This window comes from Salminus brasiliensis, chromosome 18 (genome assembly GCF_030463535.1).
Source record: "Salminus brasiliensis chromosome 18, fSalBra1.hap2, whole genome shotgun sequence".
Lineage (NCBI taxonomy): Eukaryota > Metazoa > Chordata > Actinopteri > Characiformes > Bryconidae > Salminus > Salminus brasiliensis.
The window spans coordinates 15,131,262-15,154,839 of record NC_132895.1 but is presented as its reverse complement, the minus strand read 5'-3'; the positions used below and the strand labels follow the sequence as shown (position 1 = coordinate 15,154,839).

Sequence of the window (23,578 nt, the reverse complement as noted above, 5' to 3'; positions counted from 1 at the left end):
CTTTTTTCTTCACCTCTGCCGCATGTGTGCTCTCTTGCTTGGGGTTTGGCGGCTGTGGCCTGAATCTATACAACAGAAGAAGCAATCCATTTCATGGCAGCCCTTTTCTTGTGCACTGAGTGTTAAGGAAGGGTAGAAAGAGAGGATAGAAAAACATATTCATGACATGGCAGAGGTAGGGAGAGCGTGAAGGCCAGAAAGAAAACCCAGTGATCTGAGAATATTCTCTCTGTCTATCTTTCTCTCTGCTCTTTCCCTCTCTCTCTCTCTCTCTCTCTCTCTCTCTCTCTCTCTCTCTCTCTCTCTATCTCTGCCCACTCTCGTTTCCCTTTCCTCCTCTCTCTACTTTCTCTTTTTCCCTTTACCTCTATTTCTCCCCCATTTTTTTCCATTCTGTCTCTCTTCATCTCACTCTTTTTCTTTCTCTCTTTCCCCTCACTCTCTACCTCTCTTTCCCCTTTAACTCTCTCTCTCTCCCACCCCGCTCTCTCTTGCACTTTTTTTGTTTCACACTCTCACTCTTTCTCTTGCCTCTTTTTCTCACTCTCTCGACCTCTCACTTTCCTGCCCCCTTTTCTCTTCCTTTCTCTCTTTCTGTCTCTCTCTCCATTCTCTTTCTTCCTTTCTGTGCCCCCCCACCTCTCTCTCTCTCTCTCTCTCTCTCTCTCTCTCAGTAATAACGTGGTGCTGGTGCCTGATGAAAAGTACAGTCTGAATGACGACGGCTCAGAGCTGACCATTAAAGACGTGAAGAAAGTGGACGAGGGAGATTACGTCTGCATCGCCCGTAACAAAGCAGGGGAGAAAGAAGAGGAGGTCAGCCTCGACGTGTTCGGTAAGAGGCAGGCAATCACACCCTGAGTGTCCCCGCAGCAGCAGGAGAATCCAAATGAGCCTAGATCAAGCACCAAATACAATGGAGTTTTCAGTGTCGGGCGTGTTTCTGGCACCTGTCATTCTGCAAAGCTCTTATCTCTCATCTAAAAGGTTGCACGTTCCTCATGTTCCTACATCCAGCCCACATCCAGCAGCTGTAAAAGATTAACCAGCAGAAGACAAACAAATGCATCATCCATTTAACCGGCTTTGTGTAATTAGAAACATGACAAAGTGATGTTTAAAGGATTGAAAGCCGCATGTAGCTGAAATATGTTCACCATGGTAAAGAAAACAGTTTCCATTGTATAGAAGTAAGGCCGGAGTTCTGTATTTGCCAGGGTGGTGCAGGCTTGATCATTTCACACGGATAATAAATATCTGCTTAGCAGCCTGAGAATGGTTGCAGTTTTCTATTCTGAGTAAGAGTGTGTGTGTGCACGCATTTGTATGTTTACAGTGCAACCCAAGATAACGTACCTGGAGAACCAGACGGCTTCGGAGTTGGAGGAGCAGATCACGCTGACCTGCGAGGCCACGGGTGACCCCACCCCCAGCATTGTGTGGAGCTTTGGCCGCCGCGTGTTCAGCGAAGGAGAGCAGGTGCTGGAGTAGAGGCTTGGGTCAGAGGGCTCGGGTCAGGGCAGGGTTCTTTTGCATTTGCAGTAGGTGGTGCCTGAGTGCCTCAATACTGAATATTGAGTAGAGCTCAGCGCCAATAAGAAGTTTCTGCTTTGGATAGCCCAATATTCAGTGCTTGGATCCAGTACATTACCTTAATTAGAGTCTTCTTGACCTCTGAATGGAATATTTAATGTGAGTTCGGATGACAGGTCATGTCAGTAAATTATGGCCAGTTGTGTTGGTAAGGCTTTTTTTTATTACATTTCCACACATATTTGATTAAAAGCCTTACAATGGAAGGTTTAAGGAACAGAGCACTGGCTCTTTGTAGCCAACTTAGTCACTGTGAAGCCATGAGAGAGGAGCAGTATATTCCTTTGGAAACTGACCAGTGTATCAAGTTGCCGATAATACTGGCCAATATTGATGACTATTGTATCGACAATAATCCTACTTATCAAGAAGCGATATTTGTGCACTGCTTTTTAGATTATAACAAAACTACTGAGGGGTTTATATCTACAGCTTTTTATTGAGAATGCAGAACTGGCAGTCATTAGCTTTACGCGTCAGGCTGAATACAGGCTGAAGTCGTACATTGAATCATATACGTATAATACAATAATGTATTATAACCAGTGCTGGATAAGTGGATATACTGTGCCTGTTTGAGACCCCTATCCCAACATGAGTGCATGCATTCACAGGCCACAACAACACATGGTTTCTCCAAATGATCTATAACTAAAGGATGTATTGTGTAAAATAGATCACAGTATAGGCTTCATATAAAATACTACTAGGTAGTACAATGCTTTGGTGAAAAAACAAATATAATGGATCTGAAAACTGATTTGTTAACTGTAACATTGCAGTTGTTGTTATTGTTGTAGTCATTATTTCATCATTTCAAACAATGTGTTCCCTTCTTTCCCACTACCGTATGTTAGCTACAGCAGTTGCTGGTATTAATTTAGTGTATTCCTGAGTTTCAGCGACTGTAAAGTAAGACAGCAGAAAAGAGAACGACAGCAGAAAACATCACTTTATGTCTGCTTGCCTTGATTTTGCCTGATCTGCAGCTCATCTCTTCATTTAACATTGGCAGAGCTGATTAGCGTTAGGATCCATGTGGCTACCAGATGCGGCAAGATCAAGCAAAGCACTCGGGATTGGAAAATGCATTCAAACTATTCCGAAAATAGAGGCTCTCACTGGTTATATGAAGCCATGCGCTAGTTATACGACTCATAATGATCTCTACACCACAGATACAGGCATATATGCAGCTACAGAACATAACTATGCACAACTACAAGACTGACTATAACACAAAATAAGAAAAAAAATAAGTATTATTTTTATTTATTTATATATTAAATTATATAGACTGATATTTTGCTCGTCTTGTATGACCATATTTTTGCTGTCAGCATTGCTCATGTCATCAGTCATATTTTCATTCTGAGCTAAGGCCGTAGTGGCCTCATCACCACTGTGTGGGACACTTTCCACTGCTGTGCTATAAATATGCTCTGCTCTGCACACTTCAGAGACTCCGCTTAATTAGCAGCCTCGAAATGGGCCATTTCCATCCCTTCATTTTTCATCATAACACAGTCAAATGGCATCAAACGACATCGGCTAACTGCTCCTATCAATATTCAGCCCTGCACAGAACCGAATTCTGTCACTCTCTCTGCCCCTTTATCTTTCTCCTCTGCGTCGTCATCCCTCGCTTCTTCTTTCCTGCGGAATCTATGACGGAACATTCTCTGCAGCTAATGTCCACCCATCGCATTCTGAACCGAGATCTTTATCGACATCTGAAGTAAGCTAATTGTTGGTTGCATTTGAACATGATGATTGTCTTGTCGACATCGCTGCGAGCAACAAGAACCGCCTTAAGGCACAGTCTTGGGGCAGCAGCTGTACGGAACCAGAGCTGATAAGTTTGGAGATGGATTTGTTTATTTATTTCTTCGTTTATTTCACTGAGATGAATGTCCCTGGTCATCCTGCACGTTCTTCCCTCACCTTTCACCAGGCTTATCTGAGACTCAGCACCTCTATGGCTTCCCCCCATCCTCCGTCAGCTGCTAGAGAATGATAGAAAATCTTTCACTCCTTCCCTCTGCATGGGGATTAGTGTGCATTGAATTGAACAGCTGATCTGTGGAAGCCAGCTCTACGCCTGCTGGATGGCGTTAGCTGCTGAAAGCTCCCAGTTAGAGACCTGTTTGACCATAGCCCCTGGCATCAGTTTTTTGGGGTCTGGACTGCAGGCATGAGATATACCTCATGTTTAAGTTATGCTTGGCCACCTGAAGAGATGCTATTTGCCTTACAATAGTCTACCTGATTGCATCCTGTATTATTTTCCTCAATATTTTTCCCAAGCCAGCTTGGTGGGCCAGCATTCTGTGTCAGAGAAAAGAAATTCAATTCCAGCTGTATTGTTATGGTTTTATTGAAGCTCCTGATGGGTTCTGTCCGCCGCGTTTTCTCCTCTAAAGACTGCCCTATCAGAATTTGCTGAGGAAAAAAACGACAACTAGATCAGCTCTTTAAAAGAGAGTATCATAGGCGCACTTCCCACAGGGACCCGAGTATTAGTAAACACTACATCCGGCTCTTTCTCTTCACTCTTCCATTTACTTTGTGTAGTTATTACTGTGGGTTAAGGGTGCTAGAAGCCTGAGGAATGGAAAGGGGCTAAATAGTCACGCCATGCTATCTTAAGAAGATAATCTTGTTATGAGCCCCTCCACGGCTCCCCCGCCAAACGCTCTCTCTGCTCTCCAGGAATTAAGGGTGTTCTTGTTTTCTTTTTCCATGTAACCCCTTCTTTATACAGGAGAAATGCTTTATTTGCAGCACTGATGAAAATAGCTAGTTTGAAATGTTCTCAAGAAGGTATTTATGAGCCATTTGGTGCTCCTGTTCAAATACCCGTGCTGATGATTATGTGTATATGTTGTCATTTGAATATGAATGGCCTGTAATGGTTTAATCAACAACATTGTGTTCAGAGTGGAAACTGGTTTATTAATATGGGTCATTATCACCATGGCTACGGTTGGCTTGAGCTGAAATACTGCATGTGTGTTTAGCAATCCGTACCACAATATTAGAACAGCAGAAGAAGTCAGAAATGCACAGGAACCTCAGAAAATGAGGTGAGCTGCTGAAGGGGGTGAGGGGGGGCGGGGTTATCTCAGACTGACTCTGAAGCACTTTATCTGCATAGACAAACCAGCTAAATAATGAAAAGCTCCTGCTTTCTTCGTTCTTTATGTTCTGCCCGGAAGCGCAGTAGGATGCCTGTCCGTAGTTATTGCGCGAGTCCTGTGAGACACGAGAGCACTCGCTTTGATATAAGACAGGATCTTTATCTTTCACACATAGCCAGAGTGAAGAAGCTTAAAGAGATTTAAGCGTCCACATTTGTAAAGGTATTAACAAAAGGTCGATGTACAGGTTTTACTTCCTCAGAAATCTCAGAAAATCTGAATATTGTGATACTTAATGTAAGTCATGAAAATGTCTTCCATCACCCTTCTAGCTTATTAGAAACTGTGTGGTTTGCCCTTTCAATAGGTTTGAACTCTTGAATAATAATTGTCCCTGTAGCATGACTCAAGAGCAGAAGAGTGCAGCATTTTAGAAACATTAGCTTACCATGCACTTCCCTTCATGCTCAGTCTAGAGTAGTGCTTGCCTTGTATTGCCCTAGTCCCTTATCAGCGGCTCACTAATGGCAGGTCAGGCATGAACATCAGTGCTAAATGAACGCTTGGCTGCCGCTGAAGTGGACAGCGTTTGCTCCGCTCTGTTCTAACCTTTTTACTTACGCTCATCCATAGTCGCCATCTCTCAAGGGCACTTGTAAAAACTCAATTAAGATCTTGTTTTTCTCTCGTTTGACCCGTAGAGTGCCGCTGTTCAGACTAGGTGGTCAGCAGATAAGCTACAGTTACCTTCAGGGCTGCTGTTTGAGACCACATTTGTCCATCTATACTCAAGTCCTAATAAGTATTTGGACACTGACACAATCGTTTTGTAATTCTGCCTCTGTACGCCACCACAATGCAATGAAATGTAGATGTTTAAGCTTAAATTTATGGTGGTTAATAAAAATATTGTCAGCCGTTTAGGAATTAAAGCCATTTTTACGTAAAAACGTTCTACCATTTCCACAGGCCTGCAAAAGTAATTGGACAGTTGACTGATAAGCAGTTTCATGACCAGCTGTGGCCTGTTCTTTCATTCTGAAAAAGCTCTGGAACATATGTTTAGAGGAAGGCGAGATTAAAGGCCTGTTCATACTGAGTTTGGGTTTTTATGGACGAAAAAAATCTAAGTTTTTGAAAATTAATATGTATATTAATGATGTCTTTTACACCAAGTCTGAAACTGTGACACTGTGTACATTTTTCAATTAGAACCTGCTCTATTTTCTACATTAACATTAAAATCAGGCTGATCAATCACAGACTCATGAAGACTGCGGCAGAACAGCTCCTCTTGTTCGTAGCAGAACACAAAAGCTTAGATGATGAGCAACACACTGATTAGAAAATGCTGAGGTTGAAGAACAGAGGTGCATAGGTGAAAAGGTGGGGAATGATGCTCAGTACTTTACAGCGCCTTTATGTTACTGTTTTGTTTTTTAAGTTTGTCTAGATGCATTATAGTCTGTTCATGTCCATAAAGAGCCATGAAGTATAGCTTCCCTTGCTAATGACCACTCATGTAAAGAGGGAAATTGAAGACAGAAAAAAAGAGTGGACATTTCATAAGAGCTAGAGTTTCTAGCCCCAATGACAAAATGTGCTGTACTTGGCGTGAAAATCGCATCCGTTTTTTGCGCTGTGAATAGGCCTTAACTTGTAAAAGTAAGAGCTTATGGATCTAAAGTATAGCGCATCATCTGTCAAAGACCCAAAACGCACAGTGAAAGCAACCAGTCAGCTGACCTCAAGCCAGTTGGTTAGTTCAGTATTTTTATTATTCATTTTCTCACAAATCCTTTGGGGTGATGTGCAGAGGCATAATTATAAATGTATTAAATTATTTCACTGTCCAAATACTTATGCCTGTGGCTGGCTAGTGGGTATGCTAGTACCTAGTGTGTGCGTCAGAGAGGTCAGGAAGAGGCTGTGGAATTTTTAATATTTTATCGTGTAGAAAGAAGAAGCTTGCACCGAAACATCACTTGGGTTTAGCCCTAATGACCCTATGACAGGCTGCCAATGAAGGAATAATGAAATCGATACATGCACTGTGGATGTCAAGCCAGTGCAATAAAGCACATGCTCTGAATCCATATAGAAAAAAAGCTCACTCTTTTCATCTAACATGCGTACCGTTGCATGAGCATTGGGGCTTTGTTGCCTGTGCATATTCCAGTCCTAATCCAGCAGTTTCTTTTCCCCATTAGATGTTGTGTAACTGTATTAAGTAAAAAAAAGTGCTTCAGACGATCCTCCCCCAGTCTGTTCCAATTAACTAAGTGCTATTTCAAAGACTTTGGTGGGCCAGTTGATACTTGTATGAATAATTCCCTAGGAGAAGGAGTTATCACTGCTTTTTGCTGCCAGTGCCAGTTTTCATTTGCACCCCCACATCCCACTCCTCGGCCTTTATTCCTCTCTTTTTAGCTCTGTGCCAAATGACTGGATGAAAGAACAGCCACAATAGAGTACCGCTGCACGCAGAAGAAGCTATGAGCTTTGCTCTTCTCAAGTCAAAGGGGAAATATTGACATATGTATCCATTTTCTGTTCATGTCTTTTAATTTGTCAGCGGTATAGATTCAGATCTTCACCAAAAAACAGCATTGTTAACATGCAAATTCACAGCGGTTCAGTTTAGACAGAGGCCTTTGATTTGGGCTCCGTGCCTCAGGTATAGAGAGTCTACTGTGAAAGCTACTCATCAATGTCCATTCCAAAGAATCCTGTGTCATATGGAGGAATGAGCGCTGATAAGGCGCTGTGTAACTGCGCCTGACGGATGGTGTATTGACTAAATGAATGTGTTGATCAGGGTCAGTGTCATCTCCATTAGAAACTGAGTGATAAATGGAGTTATTATTGACTGAGCCATAAAGTGCTCTCCTGCCCTTATCTTGCTCTGCCTGCACTGGCAAGGGAAGAGCCTTTTTTCCATAATTCATTTGTTAATGGTTAATTATTGAGCACTGCTGTGGCATCGGGGTGGCTTATTGGCTCACCTGGCTTTTGGAGTGAATGACCCCCCTCACTTGTACATGCACACACGCCACCTACAGCGGCCCTGCGGCAATGCTGGAAGTTTCAAGCCTCCTTATTAATGTTCAAGCTGCACCTTTGTAAAGCAGCACAACTCAATGTGGCTGTTATTCTGCAGATATTCTGCAGTGACTATTTCATAGTTGCAGCGGGGATCAGAGAAGTCAAAGTCATCCCGGTTCCATGGGCATGATAAGGAGGAGGAGAGTGTTCAGTTCGGAATTTGTGGCGTATTGGAATCTGCAGTGGCCTGCATGCATCTGCACTGCAGGGATTTGTAACAGTTAGGGGAATTACTTGCTGGATAGTGCTGTTGTTTTCTTTATCAGTATATTCTCAGCTTAATCTGTTTACTTGATCTAATCTTTATAGTCAGAATGAATGAAGTGTGCTTTTCCACAGCGCCTAAGTGAAACAACAAAGCGATAAAGTGTATTTTTAACACTTCATGAATGATATACTTTTATTAATTATGTAATGTGCTTATTTATTTATTTATTTATTTATTTATTTGTCAGATGTTCTGTTGGTAACACTTTTCTGAAGGATGGAGTTCATTAGGCTACATGACACCTATATAAGCTTTCCATTAAAACTGACATACCCTTACAGAAGCATTCATATAGGCATATTTTTACACTTGTTGGAATCAACCTTAATAAATGTTTAGTAACACTTTTTTAACAAAGATCTCAACTTTAACATGACCTCAAAATAGATCAATGCCCGGTAATAGTAAATTAATAATGCTTCTATTTCAGTGATTAACCTTTTATTTAGGCAGTCAAAACTCTTATTCATGAATTTGAATGTAAAACCTATACAGTAATCAGTCATATTTCTAGTAATGATTCAGTCATGTGATAACTCATATTCTAAAATGTTTTTCAACTTGCAATATTAAGTGTTTATGATAATTAGGCAGTTATACAGCAGTGTACTATTGTGATTATGCCACATTTATTTATGCCACAATTATCTCCATTTATTGTTAGATTTTGAGGGTGTGTTTATCAACATTCTGCGAGGTAAAATAGTGCCATTTTATCAGCCACCCACTGCTAACATCACCATTAGACTATGCCATTCAGTCATAATAGTCGAGTTCATTCAGTTCACATTTCCCCTTATCTTCAGGGTTGTAAGCAATGGCCAGAACAGTAGGTGATGTTACAGGTTCTATTAATTTCGTTTCGTTTTCATTTGTGATACTATAATAACATTATAATTAAAAACAGAAAAGACAACATATATGTTGGCTTATTGTTGGCTAATATTTAAAAAAAAAAGTTTCGTCCCAACACTTTTTTGTTATGGCTGATGTTTTGGCATCCTAGGTTATGCTAGGTTATGTGTATATGCGATTGATACGAGTGATACTGCTCACAGAGTGCCGTTATCATTTATAGAACGTCTGTCAGCCAATCACACTATGGAGTCCAAATGAACTGTGTGGATAATTTTAAATAACAGCTCACAGTTATTTATAATTATGAATTAATGCTAGTAACACTGGTTTACAAAGCTATGGGTCATAATTTGACTTATGGATATTAATGTTTTAATTAAAAGTATGGACGAATAAAAAATTATCCTATGAGCTAAAAAAATATTTACAGTTTAAATAGTTCGGTTAATAATTGAATGTATTCACACTTTTATTATAACAATTGTACAACAGTCATTAACAAACTCATACATGATGCTTAAAGTGTGATTTACTGGTGTCTGTTATTATATCAGTTGTCATGAAAGGCGTTTGTATGTGTTATGCATCCTTGTGAACAATGCCCTTCAGTAAAGTCTTGCCAGTCTGTTTTATGTTGCTTATGCCATTATTCTTCAGAAAGCCTGCATTGTGAGTGAAAACATGAAAAATATGTACCTATAGTTTTAACACCTGTGCTGGCTCCCCCATATTTAAGGTCTTTTGCCATTTTTGTTGTATTTTTCTTTTTCTTTTTTGTGTGTTTTTTGTGTGCTGTCTAGGCCTCTTGGACTCGACCTGAGAAACACAAGGTACGGCTACTGAACACGTAGCCTTGGTAGCCACTAATACTAGAAATATCCATTACTAGTACAGAAGCTCAAGTGTTGGATCCTTCTCACCCACAAAAATCCCTATAGACAAACACATAGGCACCCACTCAAGCACACTCTCTCACACAAGGTCGCATAAAATGAAAAAGCCCTCCCATTCCAGCATGGGTGCTGTGTCATTTCATTCCTTCTATGTGGCATCTCACCCATTATTTTCTCTGATAGCTTTTATGCTCAGACGTATGAAGATGTTATCAGGGCTTTCTAAGCAGCGAAAAAACTATTTCCAGTAACTGCCTGGCCTTTCTCACTGTGAGAGCTGCCTGTCTTTTTTTCTCTTTTTTTCTTCAGTCCCTTCAGAGAAACCTTCACAGGAGACTCAGAAAGAAAAATGCTTCAAGGACTGAGACACACCAGGCACCTTTAGAAACAGAGAGAAAGTCCAACCCTCAGTATTCTAACATGGAGGAGGATCTAGCAGCACCCATAGAATATACTAACACACCCGTAACCAGGTCTAGAGGATACATGCTGTCCTGTGCAGACGTAACATAGAGCAGGAATGAAGTCTTTAAGACTTTAACACTTTAACTACACTTTAACTACACAAAAAGCACTTGGAGGACCACCGGCACCTTAGGAGAAAGTACAACAACACATGTCTGCCTCTGGAAACCAAAGATAGATGTTCTTGTTTGCTTGCTTGGCTGTTCGGCGTAAATATTCATGTGTTTTCTGCAGACTTGATAATGAGTGATTCAGATGCATATGGATTGTGTGGGAAGGTATCAGCACACGATCTCCTCTAGATGAAAGCCTACAATTAGACCGGCGCCCACGCATTATTTCATGTCTTGATCAGGAGGATCATGGGCCCCTCTTTAAGGACTCTGTAGGTGTTCATTTTACAACCACAGCAGGTGCTTCAGTAATATATTCAGAAGCAGTAGTTTTACTATTTCCACCGATTTAAATACCATTCAGAAGTTTGGAGACACTGGCTATTTTTCATTTTTCATTAGAAGAATGAAGTATATTTATAGTGAAGTAGGCATATGCCAGCAAATTCAATATTGTTATTGTGGATAGTTATTATGGATACTTTTACGGCAAACAACTACTGCAAAGCAGAGGTTTTAGATATGCAGGACAGCTCTGGTTTCAGAAGCAACTACTGTGCTGTGCTGTGATCCTGCTGTGATCCTGATACTGCATTTGTTCTTATTGGTACAGCTGTTTTAGTGTGTTTAGTCTGTATCAGTGGTCTGTTTTCTGTCTGTAAAATAATAATCTAGGGAAAACCAAGTCAAACCAATGCATGAAGAGTACATCAGGGCAGGGCATCTCCCAGAATACCAGAATAGCACATGTAATGCTTGAATCTACACATTTTTGTCCTATAGACATTTTTATGATAATGTAAACTGGGGTAGAATGGTAAGTAATCATGCGTTATTAAATGTTTATATTGATATGACTTTAGTGAGGACATCAACTCATTAGCTAACAATTCAATCTGTTTGATTCGTCCAATAATCTAATATGTAAAAATTGGTCCAAAAAATGAAATTGGTCCTAATAATGAAAATTATTAGTTTTTATGGGTTATTGATTTACATCATTTTATGTCTTACATATATACAAGTATTACAGCAGCTTAACACTTTTCTGTTTCTGTAAAATGTATTTTAACATCTTTATTGAAATGCTTTTGTAAGTACTATGTACATAATAGTTCTTACACCTCGGAGACGGGCATATAGAAATTACAATATTCTAATGAGCACTTTGCAGATCTACAATTATCTTGCATTCTGTTCTTAATTAGATCTTACTGTGGGATTCAGGAGATGGGATTCTTCACACCCCTTTTGGAAAAACCTTTGTTGCTGCATTTCCAAAAAGTTTCCAAAAGCTGTTGTACACCACTGACAGATGAAGTAATTAACATTGATTAACCTGTGATTACAATGGAACCTGTCAGGGGATGGGATTTATTAGGCCTTAAGTGAACTGTCAGTGTGGGAAGATGAAAAATTGGCCAGTATGTATTGGTCAGTACCTACAAAAAGTGCTCCACAGAAGGAAAACCGATGAACCGGCATCATGAATGCTCCACCTTACAGGACAACACAACTTACAGGACTTAACCTCTTAAATGACCAGTGGCCCACCCAGGGGTCCGAAAGCTTTATTCCATTACCAAGGAATAAATTCATCAGTTTGCACAGAAGTCCCTGTAGTTACTGAATAATATGATGCAGTGTATAATACGTCTCGGAGTGTTGAGGGGTTAAAGGACCTGCTGCTAAAGTCTCAGTGCCAAATCCTTCAAGACAGTCCTTGTCTCTACTGCTGTTTTGACAGCACGTAGGGAACCTTCTCAATATTAGGCAGGTGGTGTTAATGCTATGGCTGATTATTGCATAGTATAAGAGTACCTCTCTGTGTCTTAAAGCACCTTATGTATCAAGCAGATTCATGAGGAGCGACCTGGGAAGGTTTTCTAACAACCTTGAAAAAGTCTCCATATGAAGTTCAGCATGAAGCTCACTCTTTACGTCTACTGTGAAAGAAATTTTAAGCATTTCTATAAGCATATATATATATATATATATATATATATATATATATATATATAAGCATTTAAGTGTAAGTCTTTTGAACAAAACATCCTTTACAAAATGAAAAGCATACATTTTCTGAGGTATGTCCCAACATATGGCTGGTAGTGTATAACCTTGACTGTATTTCATTGATGCAAATGCTAGCATATGAACTGGCACAGCCTTTAAAAATGGTGCTACTGGGTGTAAAGACTCAAACCATGTGCTGTCAACTCACACTGATGTTCTGAGCTGTTTCTATATGTTGGTGTCCATGACTACCTGTGCTTGAGGGCTCCTCTTTGCTGTTGTTACTGTGAGATTGATATCAACCTTGGGATGAAGTGTTGAGACACACTGTTAGACACATCATGCTCAAACCGTGCCAAATCTGAGGCGAATTTGATGCTTTCGTTTAGCCTCTGTGTATGAGGAGCCTCGGACCCAGCGGTCATCTTCTGCTGGGGAAAGGGTGTGGGGGGGGTCAGAAATCGAAGTTTTTGTCCTGAGCAGAGTGATCCTTTTCAGTCATGTGAAGACCTTGAGAGAAAGCACTGTTTTTTATTCTCTTCTGCAGCTCACTGCTTGGCTGCTCTTTCATAAGAAAGAGGCTGTGCGAAATGAGGCTTTCTGAGTTCTCTATTAGAGCAGATAGAATGCACACAGGAGCATGATTGCATTACGCAGCCTAGCTCTAAGCTTCTTTCTCACAGAGACACTCACTATCTTTTTGCTTTCATTTTCACTATGGCTCACTCACCCTCGCTCAAGCTCAAGTCTGTTTCTCTCCAGTTTGCTGCAAAATTTGACAACAAGTGAAGAAAGCGGAAGCACAAAGTGAATCTGGGGCTGTATTCAAGGTTAAACTGATTGCTCACAGGAACATCTCAGGCAGCGCACACAGAGAGCTCTCCTACACCGTGTGATGTTCTCTGCAGCTCGGAACTGAGGATAAAAGTGTAATGAGATATAGGTGCTGCACATCCAGCTTACTGTCCCTTACTATCCAAAGGGGGTGGGGGGGGGTAGCAGGCACGGTCGACAGCACCGCATACTAACAAGTTCCTGAACGTGAAGCACAAACCGGATGAAATGTATGGCACAACCTCCACGATCGTGACTAAGCCACGGCACCTTAAATCAAGTTTGAGAATTGATTGAATTTCCAAGCCGCATTCGCTCCATCTCGCTTCCGCAGTCAGATTTCTCACTGACCATTGAACAGGCACTTTATAAATGAAGTGCCTGTGCGAATTTCAGAAATGTCTTATTCCGTCTTTGACTTCTGCTGCTGCTCCCAAAGCCCAGGCTGTGCCTCAGATCAAAGGAAAGGGTAGTACTGATGATTCCCACCGTCTTGTCACTTTGCTTGTGCACTGAATAATTAAAAGGCTTTTTGGAACTTTGGAAACGAGCAAAACTGTCGGCTGAAGGAGCAAAAACTCCCTCTTTACTGAGTGTCACCCTTTATATACAGACCTCTTTATTCTACACTCTTACAAATAAACATGCTTCAGATGGTTCATGCAGTGCCGCTTTTGGTTCCATTAAAAACATGTTTTTAATAGTGGTGTGTGAGTGTGTAGAACTTTTAAAACCTTTATCAAGTAAGGGTTTTTAGACCTTAAAAAGGTTCTCTACACTAGAACAAAGGTTCTACTACACATTTCTATTACAGACATGGTTCTTCATGGAGCCAAAAGAGGTTTTCTGAGCTTGTTTACACCTGGTATTAATTCATTTTTGGTGATCAGATCAGCCAGGGAAAGCCGTGTGTAAATACCCCCAAGACGCACTGTAATCAGATTCTGATCAGATCACTCAGATTTGGAGGTAGTCAGAGACCGATCTCGTCCACATTCAATACAAGTGTAAACGAAATGCGTTTTAGCCCGTCAAATTTTATGGTAGAGCCCTTTTAGGAATGTAAGAACCATCTATTGTTCCACGACATTGGAGAACCCTCACCGTTACTCTAAACTGTCTTTTTATCTATAAAAGTGAAATCAGATCTCATCTGCTCACACAGGGAATGCCTGTTAATAACAAGTGTAAACAGAATCCGCTCAAAGTAGATCCAAATACAGAACAAATGTTAATGCCAGGTGTAAACAGGCCTTCTGTGGCATTACCTAAAGAACCGTTTGAAGAAACTTTATTTTTAAGAGCGTAGTTGTCCATTTCATAGTGACCTAAGCATGTGTCAGTGCTGCCGAAACGTGTTAAACATATGAAATCAGCCACGGCTTACTCCAGTTCATTCTGACAGTGTCTTTCGATTATTTATATAAAATGGCACATTTCACAACAAATGTCATTTCTCTGATGGCAGAGAGTGGGGGAGGGACGTGATGAGCATGGCCAATAGCTTCATCGAGGAAGCGGAGGAGCAACTCATGTTTATTAGTTGAGTAATAGAGTGTCAGCTGGCATGACTAATAAATCTATTAAAACATGCCATGGAAGAGGCTGCGTCGACTGATTAGCTTAGGTCACGTTGCGCAAGTCAGATGTGCTCAATCAATTAATTTCCATGTATATACGATGATCTGAGAGCGTCACTCATCTGTGAATTTCCTCTCCAATTTGCTGAAAAATGAAGATGTGCGTGTGAGGTCTATGCAGCCCCTTTCTGCAGGAAACGTTCAGCCAGTGTGTATTGAACAGCAAAGACAGGTTTTCTTGTTATAGGTAGTATAGGTAACATGTAGCCAGTATGTATTTTATAGCAGATTTTGTATGTTTTTTATAGCAGAGCGTTTTCCCATAATTTCAAAAGATAATTTAGGAACGGGGAATATTTCGGCAAGTGTGTATAGAAACTTGATTAGCTAGGCAAGAAGTTGGGAACATTTAGCCAGTATGTATTGGAAAGCTATATTTAGAGGCTAGTTTACTAACAGGAAATATTTCAGCAATGTGTATTTCCGATTGAAGATGGGAATATTTTTGTTTTTGCTAATTAGCTAGTTAAGAAGCAGGTAACATTTAGCCAGTATGTATTAAAAGCAGATAATATTTCGGTAGAACTCGTTGTGAGTTATCTTGCTTTTGGAGGCTAGGTAAGCTGGTAACATTTATCTGGTATGTATTTTAGAGCAAAGATGTGACTTTTATTACTTTTGAAAGCTAGTTTAGAAGCAGAAAATGTTCTGAGTAAAGATGGAATTTTATATTGTTTTGACAAGTTAAAAAGCAAGGGACAATTGAAATGTGTGTGTGTGTGTGTGTGTATGTATATATATATATATATATATATATATATATATATATATATATATATATATACATATATATACACACTTCCAGAGAGAAGCATCTTTTAAACACACACACACATATATAGATGCTTGCCTCTGGAAGCTAGTGTTACAGTAATCGGCACACATGCTCTGACACTCTTCGCTGAACTGTAGTTTATAAGGTCCAGGATGGAGCCCCTAGTCCTCAGAGTGACATCTTCGCTCTTTTTGCCAAAGCTCGCTAAAACATGCCCTCCTCTCTCCTCTATAGCCTCCGTCTCGACCGCTTCCCTCTTCAGCAAATAGTCTGTGGCAGGCAGAGCGCTGCCTCTTCTCCATGGCAACACAGTTGGAACGGGCTTAGGTTGCAAATTCGAAGCGGATTTCTATTAGCGTACAGTAAAGAAGAGGAAATCCTGTTTAGCTTAGCCTGTAGTCAGAGGCACTTGGATAGTCTTAGTGACAAGAACTGGCCTTTTGTCTGTGGAGGTAATGCAGGGTGTTTGTGTATGTGTGTTCTCACCATGTAGTGAACAAATTGGCACGCATCCGCAGGCACTGTGCAGTGTGTTTGTGTGTGTGCGTGCAGTTAAGTAGAATCTGCGTGTGTTAGTGAACTGCCCCAGCTGTGCAGTTCAAAGAGACTTCAGGAGGCAAAGGCCTTAAAGTGGCTCCTACTGTGTGGTCCACTTCATTATTGATTCCTGTCTGACTGCCTTGCAGAATACCCCCCTAGAGCTCCATAGAGAACCACTAAAATACTGCCCCACTTACGCACTCCTGTACAGCTCCAGAGCTGTGTACTAACACCCGCCTAACAAATTTGGCTTGTTTCTCTTTGCGCTAGATTGAATTTTTTGGTTTGTTTGTTTATGTTTGTGTGGGGTTTTTTTCGGCAGGTCTTCTCTACACTGAAAAAAGTAATGCACTGCTTGAGACAAATGTATACATCCCCCCTATGAATAAAAGATATTACATCAACCCAATTCCTGTTCTTCAGTTTACTCACTCATGCAATCATAGAGATGAAGTATATTTTATTTATGTGGAAACAACATATATGTTTGAATCAAGACAATTCCATTACTGTTTTTCAGTGGAGGACATTTCACTTATCTTATTCACTCACTCTTCTTCCTTTCCCTTTCTTGCTCCCCTGTTTCTCCTTCCCTTAGAGTCTAGACGGTAACGTGGTGGTCCGCAGTGATGCCCGTGTGTCCTCCCTCACACTGAAGTATGTGCAGTTCACCGATGCCGGCCAGTACCTCTGCACTGCCCGCAACTCCATCGGACTGGACATCCAGAGCATGTACCTGGAAGTGCGCTGTAAGAGACCTCTTTCTTTTTCTATTGAAAGCATAGCTTTGCAAAAACCTGTAGACCTCATGTACGCCTGGTCGCTTCATGTGACTAGTATCTGGATTGTATCCTGATAAGATTTTAGCGTCATGCATTTACACTTACTAGTCAAAAACGTCTCCAGTTAGTCGGACTGAAATCTGAAGCTGTGTGGGACTAAATATGCAAATTCACTCATTGCGCTGCAATTATTACTGCTGTTTCGGTTGTACTGGGAGTGGTCTCAGTCCATACATTTGTCTTGGGTGCATTTACACCTGCATTTTTATGGGGCTTGGCCTCTAGATTCCTGACGCATGAAGTGACCAAGTGTAACGGGGTCATGAAGTGACCAGGTGTAAATGGGGTCTTACTTACCTCAGTTGAAGTCGATCACCCAAGTTGCAGCTACGAGACTAATGTAGCTGACATATACCAGCTTGTACCCTATCAATTAGCATTGTGCTAGTGTGAATAGAATAGTATTACCTATGAAAATAACAAACAAACATCTGACCATAATTCAAGGTTTATGGTGCTACTACTGGTTTCAGCTGTAAATATGTCTGCATTTTTATAGATCACAGTTTGTCATATACTGGGTTAGGAAGTGAGCAGCACACGTATTACGTATTACACAGACTTCGAAGAGGAAACAAAAAGCTTTGTTCTTGCTATATGAAAAGTTCCTGCTAAAGAATGAGTGCACAAATAATACACGATTGTAATCAATCAGATATGGAAAGGTCAATCGGTAATGGAAGAGTAACCAGTAATCACTACTTGAGCTTCACATATTAAAGTTTATCAAGGAAACAAATTGACTGAATGATTAGTCCAATGATCCAGTGTTTGTAATGTGGATATAATATTATGCCTCACTTGTTTTCCTGTTTAACCCCTTAACACTTTTTAACACCTAACAATTTTTAGAGCTGCAGAGGCAAGTTTACAAAGCCTTGTCTCTACTCTGCTCCATGTCTTTCTTTGTTACTAAGCACACAGTAGTTAGTAGTAACAGAATTCAGCATAAAGGCAGGTGTTGAATGGGGAGGAAAATACCCTCACGCATTACAGATATGAGCCCGTGCATAACCAGCTTGATTCTGGAAGCCAGTAAAAACTCATTTGTGAAGTGCTAAAGTGAACGTTTTTCCATTTATCAAATTACATTTTCTACAGCATGTAGGCAACATTACCATCTGAAAGATTCAGAGGAAGTTCAACTGAAATCAGTTTTAATCTGATTTCGCACTGCTGTACAGGTTCCCAGAAACGGAAAGAGAAAAGAAAGAGCCTGATGTGAAATGAAAGACTAATTGGATTAATTTCCCTTGCCTGAAAAACAAGTAATTTGCTCCAGTTCTGAGATAGCATCACAATGCACGATTGATAAATACTGTGTGTGACTGCAGTTCGCCGCACTCCGGCTTGTTTGTAATCAGGTTCTTGGTTGAGTGCGTGGAGTGTTTCGCCGTAATTAGAGATAAGAGAAAGGTGCTTTGTCTGGAGAAGATGAACCCAAATGGGTTCATGCCGTCACGCAGTGACTGATCGACTGTGTGGTCGAGGCCTAGTGCTGAGCTACTGGACCAAGGCCAAATGTACAGCTACTGCACAGGGGGCTACAGCATTGCAAAAATGACTGAAACAATTTGTTTAAAACTCTGTTGCTGACTCTGATCATTGACTCTGTCAATGATCTAAACTGGATGTATGGGTGTGTTCTATCAAGGTAAGAACATGCTCGTACTCGAATGAATGTTTTTTTTATATGAAATAATTCCTAAAAAAAAAAGTAATATAGAATAGTAACTAAAAAGACTGACATATGTTATAGATCCTTCAAAAATAGTGACATAAATAGGCACGTTATAATTCCTACACAAATAATAGGAATATAAAATAATTCCAAATAATAATATGTATATTGATAATATGTACATTTTCAAAGCTTTTAAAATGTCTTTATACAAGGAGAAGTAGCTCCCGTCAAATTTATTTGTTTGGCTCTAGGTTTGACCACTCAGCAACAGCTGAAGCTGTGCATGTCCTCAGTCACTTGTTTTGCCACAGTATATATAATTAACTAAAATGTAGTTTATGGCCAACATAGTTTTTCTGTCAGAATCCATGCAAGTACATTACAGCTGTCAGCGACCATTACCATAGTCGCCTGTGAGTGCCAGCCACATAATTTCATACATCACAGTACAGCGAGTGTCCTCAGCATTGTAAAGCCATCACGTTGAGAGCGTGATTGTTCTTGCTGCCACTGTGATGATAAGGTTATTTTTTCCTCCTAAAGAGAGATATTTTGGTTTGTGCTTGCACTATCTGCACGCCGGTGTTGCAGCCTGTGGTCCTGAGAGGAGCTCGCAGATGGTGATAAGATTGGACGGGGAATGTGCCTTATCACTGCTGCTCCATGGGAGATGTGCTGACTCCACTGTGTCTATCAATCTACCAGTGGAGAGTTCAATTACCCAGGGGGCACAACAGGGCGGCAACAGAACCCCTGTGAACCCCTCCCATATGAGTCCCCCATGCCCCATACGCCCAGCCTTGCAGCCATGAAAATTACAAGAGACAACAGGCCATCGATTGGTAGTTCCGGATGTCAGAGACAGTAACAGTCGGAACTATAGCTCCAGGACTTTTGGAGTGGTTAGACTTTATATGTGCTATTAGGGGTGAAAGTCCCAGTGGAATGATATTAACACAGTTCTTCAGATACCAGGTTATTCTGTTGTGCTACTTAAAGATTTGTGATACACTGCAATTTATTATTTTCACTGCAGATTTTTTATCCAAAAAAGTTCTAAGGAAGTTTTCAGTGGTATGAAAAAGTTTGGGTACCCCTGATAATTTTGATGATTTTCCTTTATAAATCATTGGTTGTTCGGATCAGCAATTTCAGGAAGAAATGTCATATAGCAGACAAACAGTGATATTTGAGAAGTGAAATTAAGTTTATAGGATTTACAGAAAGAGTGCAATAATTATTTAAACAAAAGTAGGCAGGTGCATATATTTGGGCACCCCAACAGAAAAATTACATCAGTATTTAGTAGCTCCTCCTTTTACAGGAATCCTCTAAATGCTTCCTATAGCTTCCAATGAGAGTCTGGATTCTGGTTGAAGGTATTTTGGACTATTCTTTACAAAACATCTCCAGTTCAGTCAGGTTTGATGGTTTCCGAGCATGGACAGCCCACTTTAAATCACACCACAGATTTTCAATACTATTCAGGTCTGGCGACTGAGATGGTTGTTCCGGAACGTTTTACTTGTTCCTCTGCATGAATGCCTTTTCGCACTGACTTTGATCAGTGTTCAGGGTTGTTGTGTTGTTGAAGTATCCAGCCCCGGCACGACTTCAACTTTGTCAACAACATTGTTCTCAAGAATCTGCTGATATTGACTGGAATCCATGCGACCCTCAACTTTGACAAGATTCCCAGTACCTGCACTTGCCACACAGCACCACAGCAAGATGGAACCGCCACCAAATTTTACTGTGGGTAGCAAGTGTTTGTCTTGGAATGCTGTGTTCTTTTTCCGACCATGCATACCGCCACCTTGTTATGTCCAAATAACTCAATTTTAGTTTCATCGGTCCACAGCACCTTATTCCAAAAGTAAGCTGGCTTGTCCAAATTTGCTTTAGCATACCTCAAGCGACTCTGTTTGTGGCTTGTGCTCAGAAAATGTTGAGCAATCTGTTTTCAGGTCATTTGTGAGTTGTTTTGAGGCTTCCATGTTGCCACTCTTCAGAAAAGATGCAAAGAGGAGAAAGACTTGCAATTGGCCACCTTAACTTCCTTCTCATAATTTGATTCACCTGTGTATCTAGGTCAGGGGTCAGTGAGCTTATAAAACAAATGTTGTATTCCAGTAATTAGTGCTAAAGGTATTAAAATCTATAAAACGACAAAGGGGGCCCAAATTTATGCACCTGCCTAATTTTGTTTAAATAATTATTGCACACTTTCTGTAAATCCTATGAACTTCATTTCACTTCTCAAATATCACTGTGTTCATCTGCTATATGATATATTTTCCTGAAATTGCTGATCCGAACAACCAATGATTTATAAAGGAAAATCATCAAAATTATCAGGGGTGCTCAAACTTTTTCATACCACTGTACACTTTGGACAGTCATCACAGGCAGGCTTTATCCTTACATATCCTTACTTTTGCAGTGGCAAATAAAGGAGAATAAATGAAGTTCCTGCTAAAGGAATAAATTAAATAAAAAGCAGGAGTCTTGCCCTGCTGGAGTCTCACTATGTTAAAGTGGTGTTTCTGGTTTCTGTCAGAATGCAAGTGGTGGCACTTTGTGACTCCGAGCGCTGTTCAATTTGCCACAATGCGTCACTCAGCATTTCACCATTACTGTGTTAAATTAAACTCATAACAAGACAAGGCTTGACATTTGCACAAAGAAACCCATTTAACCTAAAGTCTTACAGATAAATATCATCAGTTACCTCAGCCAACGTTACTAACCAAGCAGCCTTATTAACCAGTGCCTTGGTGGTTCTTGGATTGTTCCTGATTGTATGAAAAAATCTTTCAACAAGTCCTAACAACTTACTTACATGCAATGAGCTCCTGGACTTTACAATTCTACAATTCTAATGTGTGCTGGTCAAACAAACCCTTTTGATGTAGGAATAGAGAAACTATCAGCTGTAGTCAATCATGATCACTAACAGGAAGGTAAGAGTCCTTGGCCTTGGCAAGGAAAAAGACAATTTGGATCTTTTAGTACCACTGATTTATTAATCTAACAATCTATGGTATGTAACCTTCCAACTTTTTTGTGCTAATCTAACACTAAACACAGGTTATTTAACAATAAAAAAAATGCATGCTTGGACATGCATGGGCCATGGCTGCTGTAAGGGCAGAGCAGCTCTTATTGCATTAAATGGAACAATCCTCCAGTTTCCTAGTTTCTGAATGTATGTAAAATTGAGTGTTAAATTGAGTGTTGACATTACAGCAGGAATCAGAAATGTGTGGGATATGATATTATCCTCCAAGTAGTACTTTCTTAGTTTCTTCAGTTTTCAAATTTTTGCTAAGAAAAAAATGACTTAAAAAAGCTAGTCTATATAATATGTTAATTTACTACTGAAAAGTGGTTGTTCTGTTGCATCACTTTGGAGAATCCTTTTACATTTCCCTTAACATAGGTGTCTCCAAACTTTGTAGGGCATTGCGTGTGTCTGGAATGCATATTGTGTTTCTCAGTCTATAAGTGATCCATATTTCCATGCCATTCACAATTACAGATGCCCCAAAGATCCAGGGTGCAGTGACAGTGTACACGTGGGAAGGGAACGCTGCTAACATCTCCTGTGAGGTTCTGGCCCACCCTGGTGCCTCCGTGCAGTGGTTCCGTGACGGCCAGCAGCTGCCCGGTCTGAACACCACCAACATCAAAATCTACAACACTCCCGCAGTCAGCTACCTAGAGGTAAGTCCACCGCCTCCCCACTGCTTCTACGCCTAGTGAAGTCAAGCTAACCATGATATCCATGATAAGATGGACGCTAATATTATGTGTTAGCAGCTACTTTCATCTGTCTGTCTCCATTGGTCATTGCTTTAGTCTCTTGATGGCAAGTTGTACTGCTGAATCCATATAGGTTTATATCATTACGGAATGTAAGATGATCGGTAATGCTATGCTAGAAGTTCGCAGAACCCTAAATTGTCCATTTCCATGTAAAATAGAGCTGGCATATGCATCTGTCAAAACCTCTATTAGCCTAGGAGCTCAGGCAGTTGGGAGTGTAATAACCGTTTTTTATTGTAGTGCACTCTATCAACTTAATGATACCGCTGAATAATACATGTAATTTTGTTTCCTCAATTGCATGATTTTCTCATTGTTTTGTTTTCCCTCATAGCCGACCTATTACATTAATTACACTAATTAAAGCGCTTTTGCAATAATGACGCATTGTACGCATTGTTGGGGCTGCTTAAAAAGCACTGTCATTGGCCTCTCGCAGGGCTCAGATCCCAAAGTAAATCACTTGCGGACAAAAAAACAAAAACAACAGCAAAAAAAAAAAAAGTCACTTTCGCCCCGATGTTCTTTCCGAGGGCCCTTTTGGAAACCATGCTTAAGGGTTTGATGGTGATACAGCAGGGCAGGTTGGAGAGAGAGTGTGTGAACGAGCAGGATGTTGTCGAGTTTTTAGAGCTCACAATGTTCTCTGTGACAGGGTCCCACTACCGGTGGCACACTTTCCCAGGCTGTTCAAGCTAATGGTGCCACTGCTCCCTCTTTCCCTGTGTCTCTCTCTCTCTCTCTCTCTCTCTCTCTCTCTCTCTTTCTTTCTCTCTCTTTTTCTCTCGCTCTTTCTTTCGCTTTTCTCTTTCTCTGTAGCTCTCTGTCTCTCCCTTCCCTCTGTTTCTTTCTCTTTCTCCTTCTCTCTCTCCCTCTCTCTTTCTCTCTCTGTGTCACTCAATAATTATCTAGCAAGTTGACTGCCAGGGGTGAGAAATAAAAGGCCAGTGCTATTGCCATGGCGATGAGCTTCCCAGAAGCCAG

General features: G+C 40.6%; 1 protein-coding gene across 7 annotated transcripts in view; it reads left to right on the top strand.

Moving 5' to 3' along the window:
• ncam1a (neural cell adhesion molecule 1a) overlaps positions 1-23,578 on the top strand; it is a 237,194-nt gene that overhangs the window by 162,311 nt on the left and 51,305 nt on the right. For 4 of the 7 annotated variants that reach the window (XM_072661990.1, XM_072661992.1, XM_072661989.1 and 1 more), the window contains exons 7-11: positions 675-835; positions 1,337-1,479; positions 9,765-9,794; positions 16,839-16,989; positions 22,308-22,492. In XM_072661990.1, coding sequence (XP_072518091.1) covers positions 675-835; positions 1,337-1,479; positions 9,765-9,794; positions 16,839-16,989; positions 22,308-22,492 — 670 coding nt within the window. The remainder of the gene's footprint in view (positions 1-674; positions 836-1,336; positions 1,480-9,764; positions 9,795-16,838; positions 16,990-22,307; positions 22,493-23,578) is intronic. The other 3 variants (XM_072661993.1, XM_072661991.1, XM_072661995.1) reach the window with 1 other exon arrangement.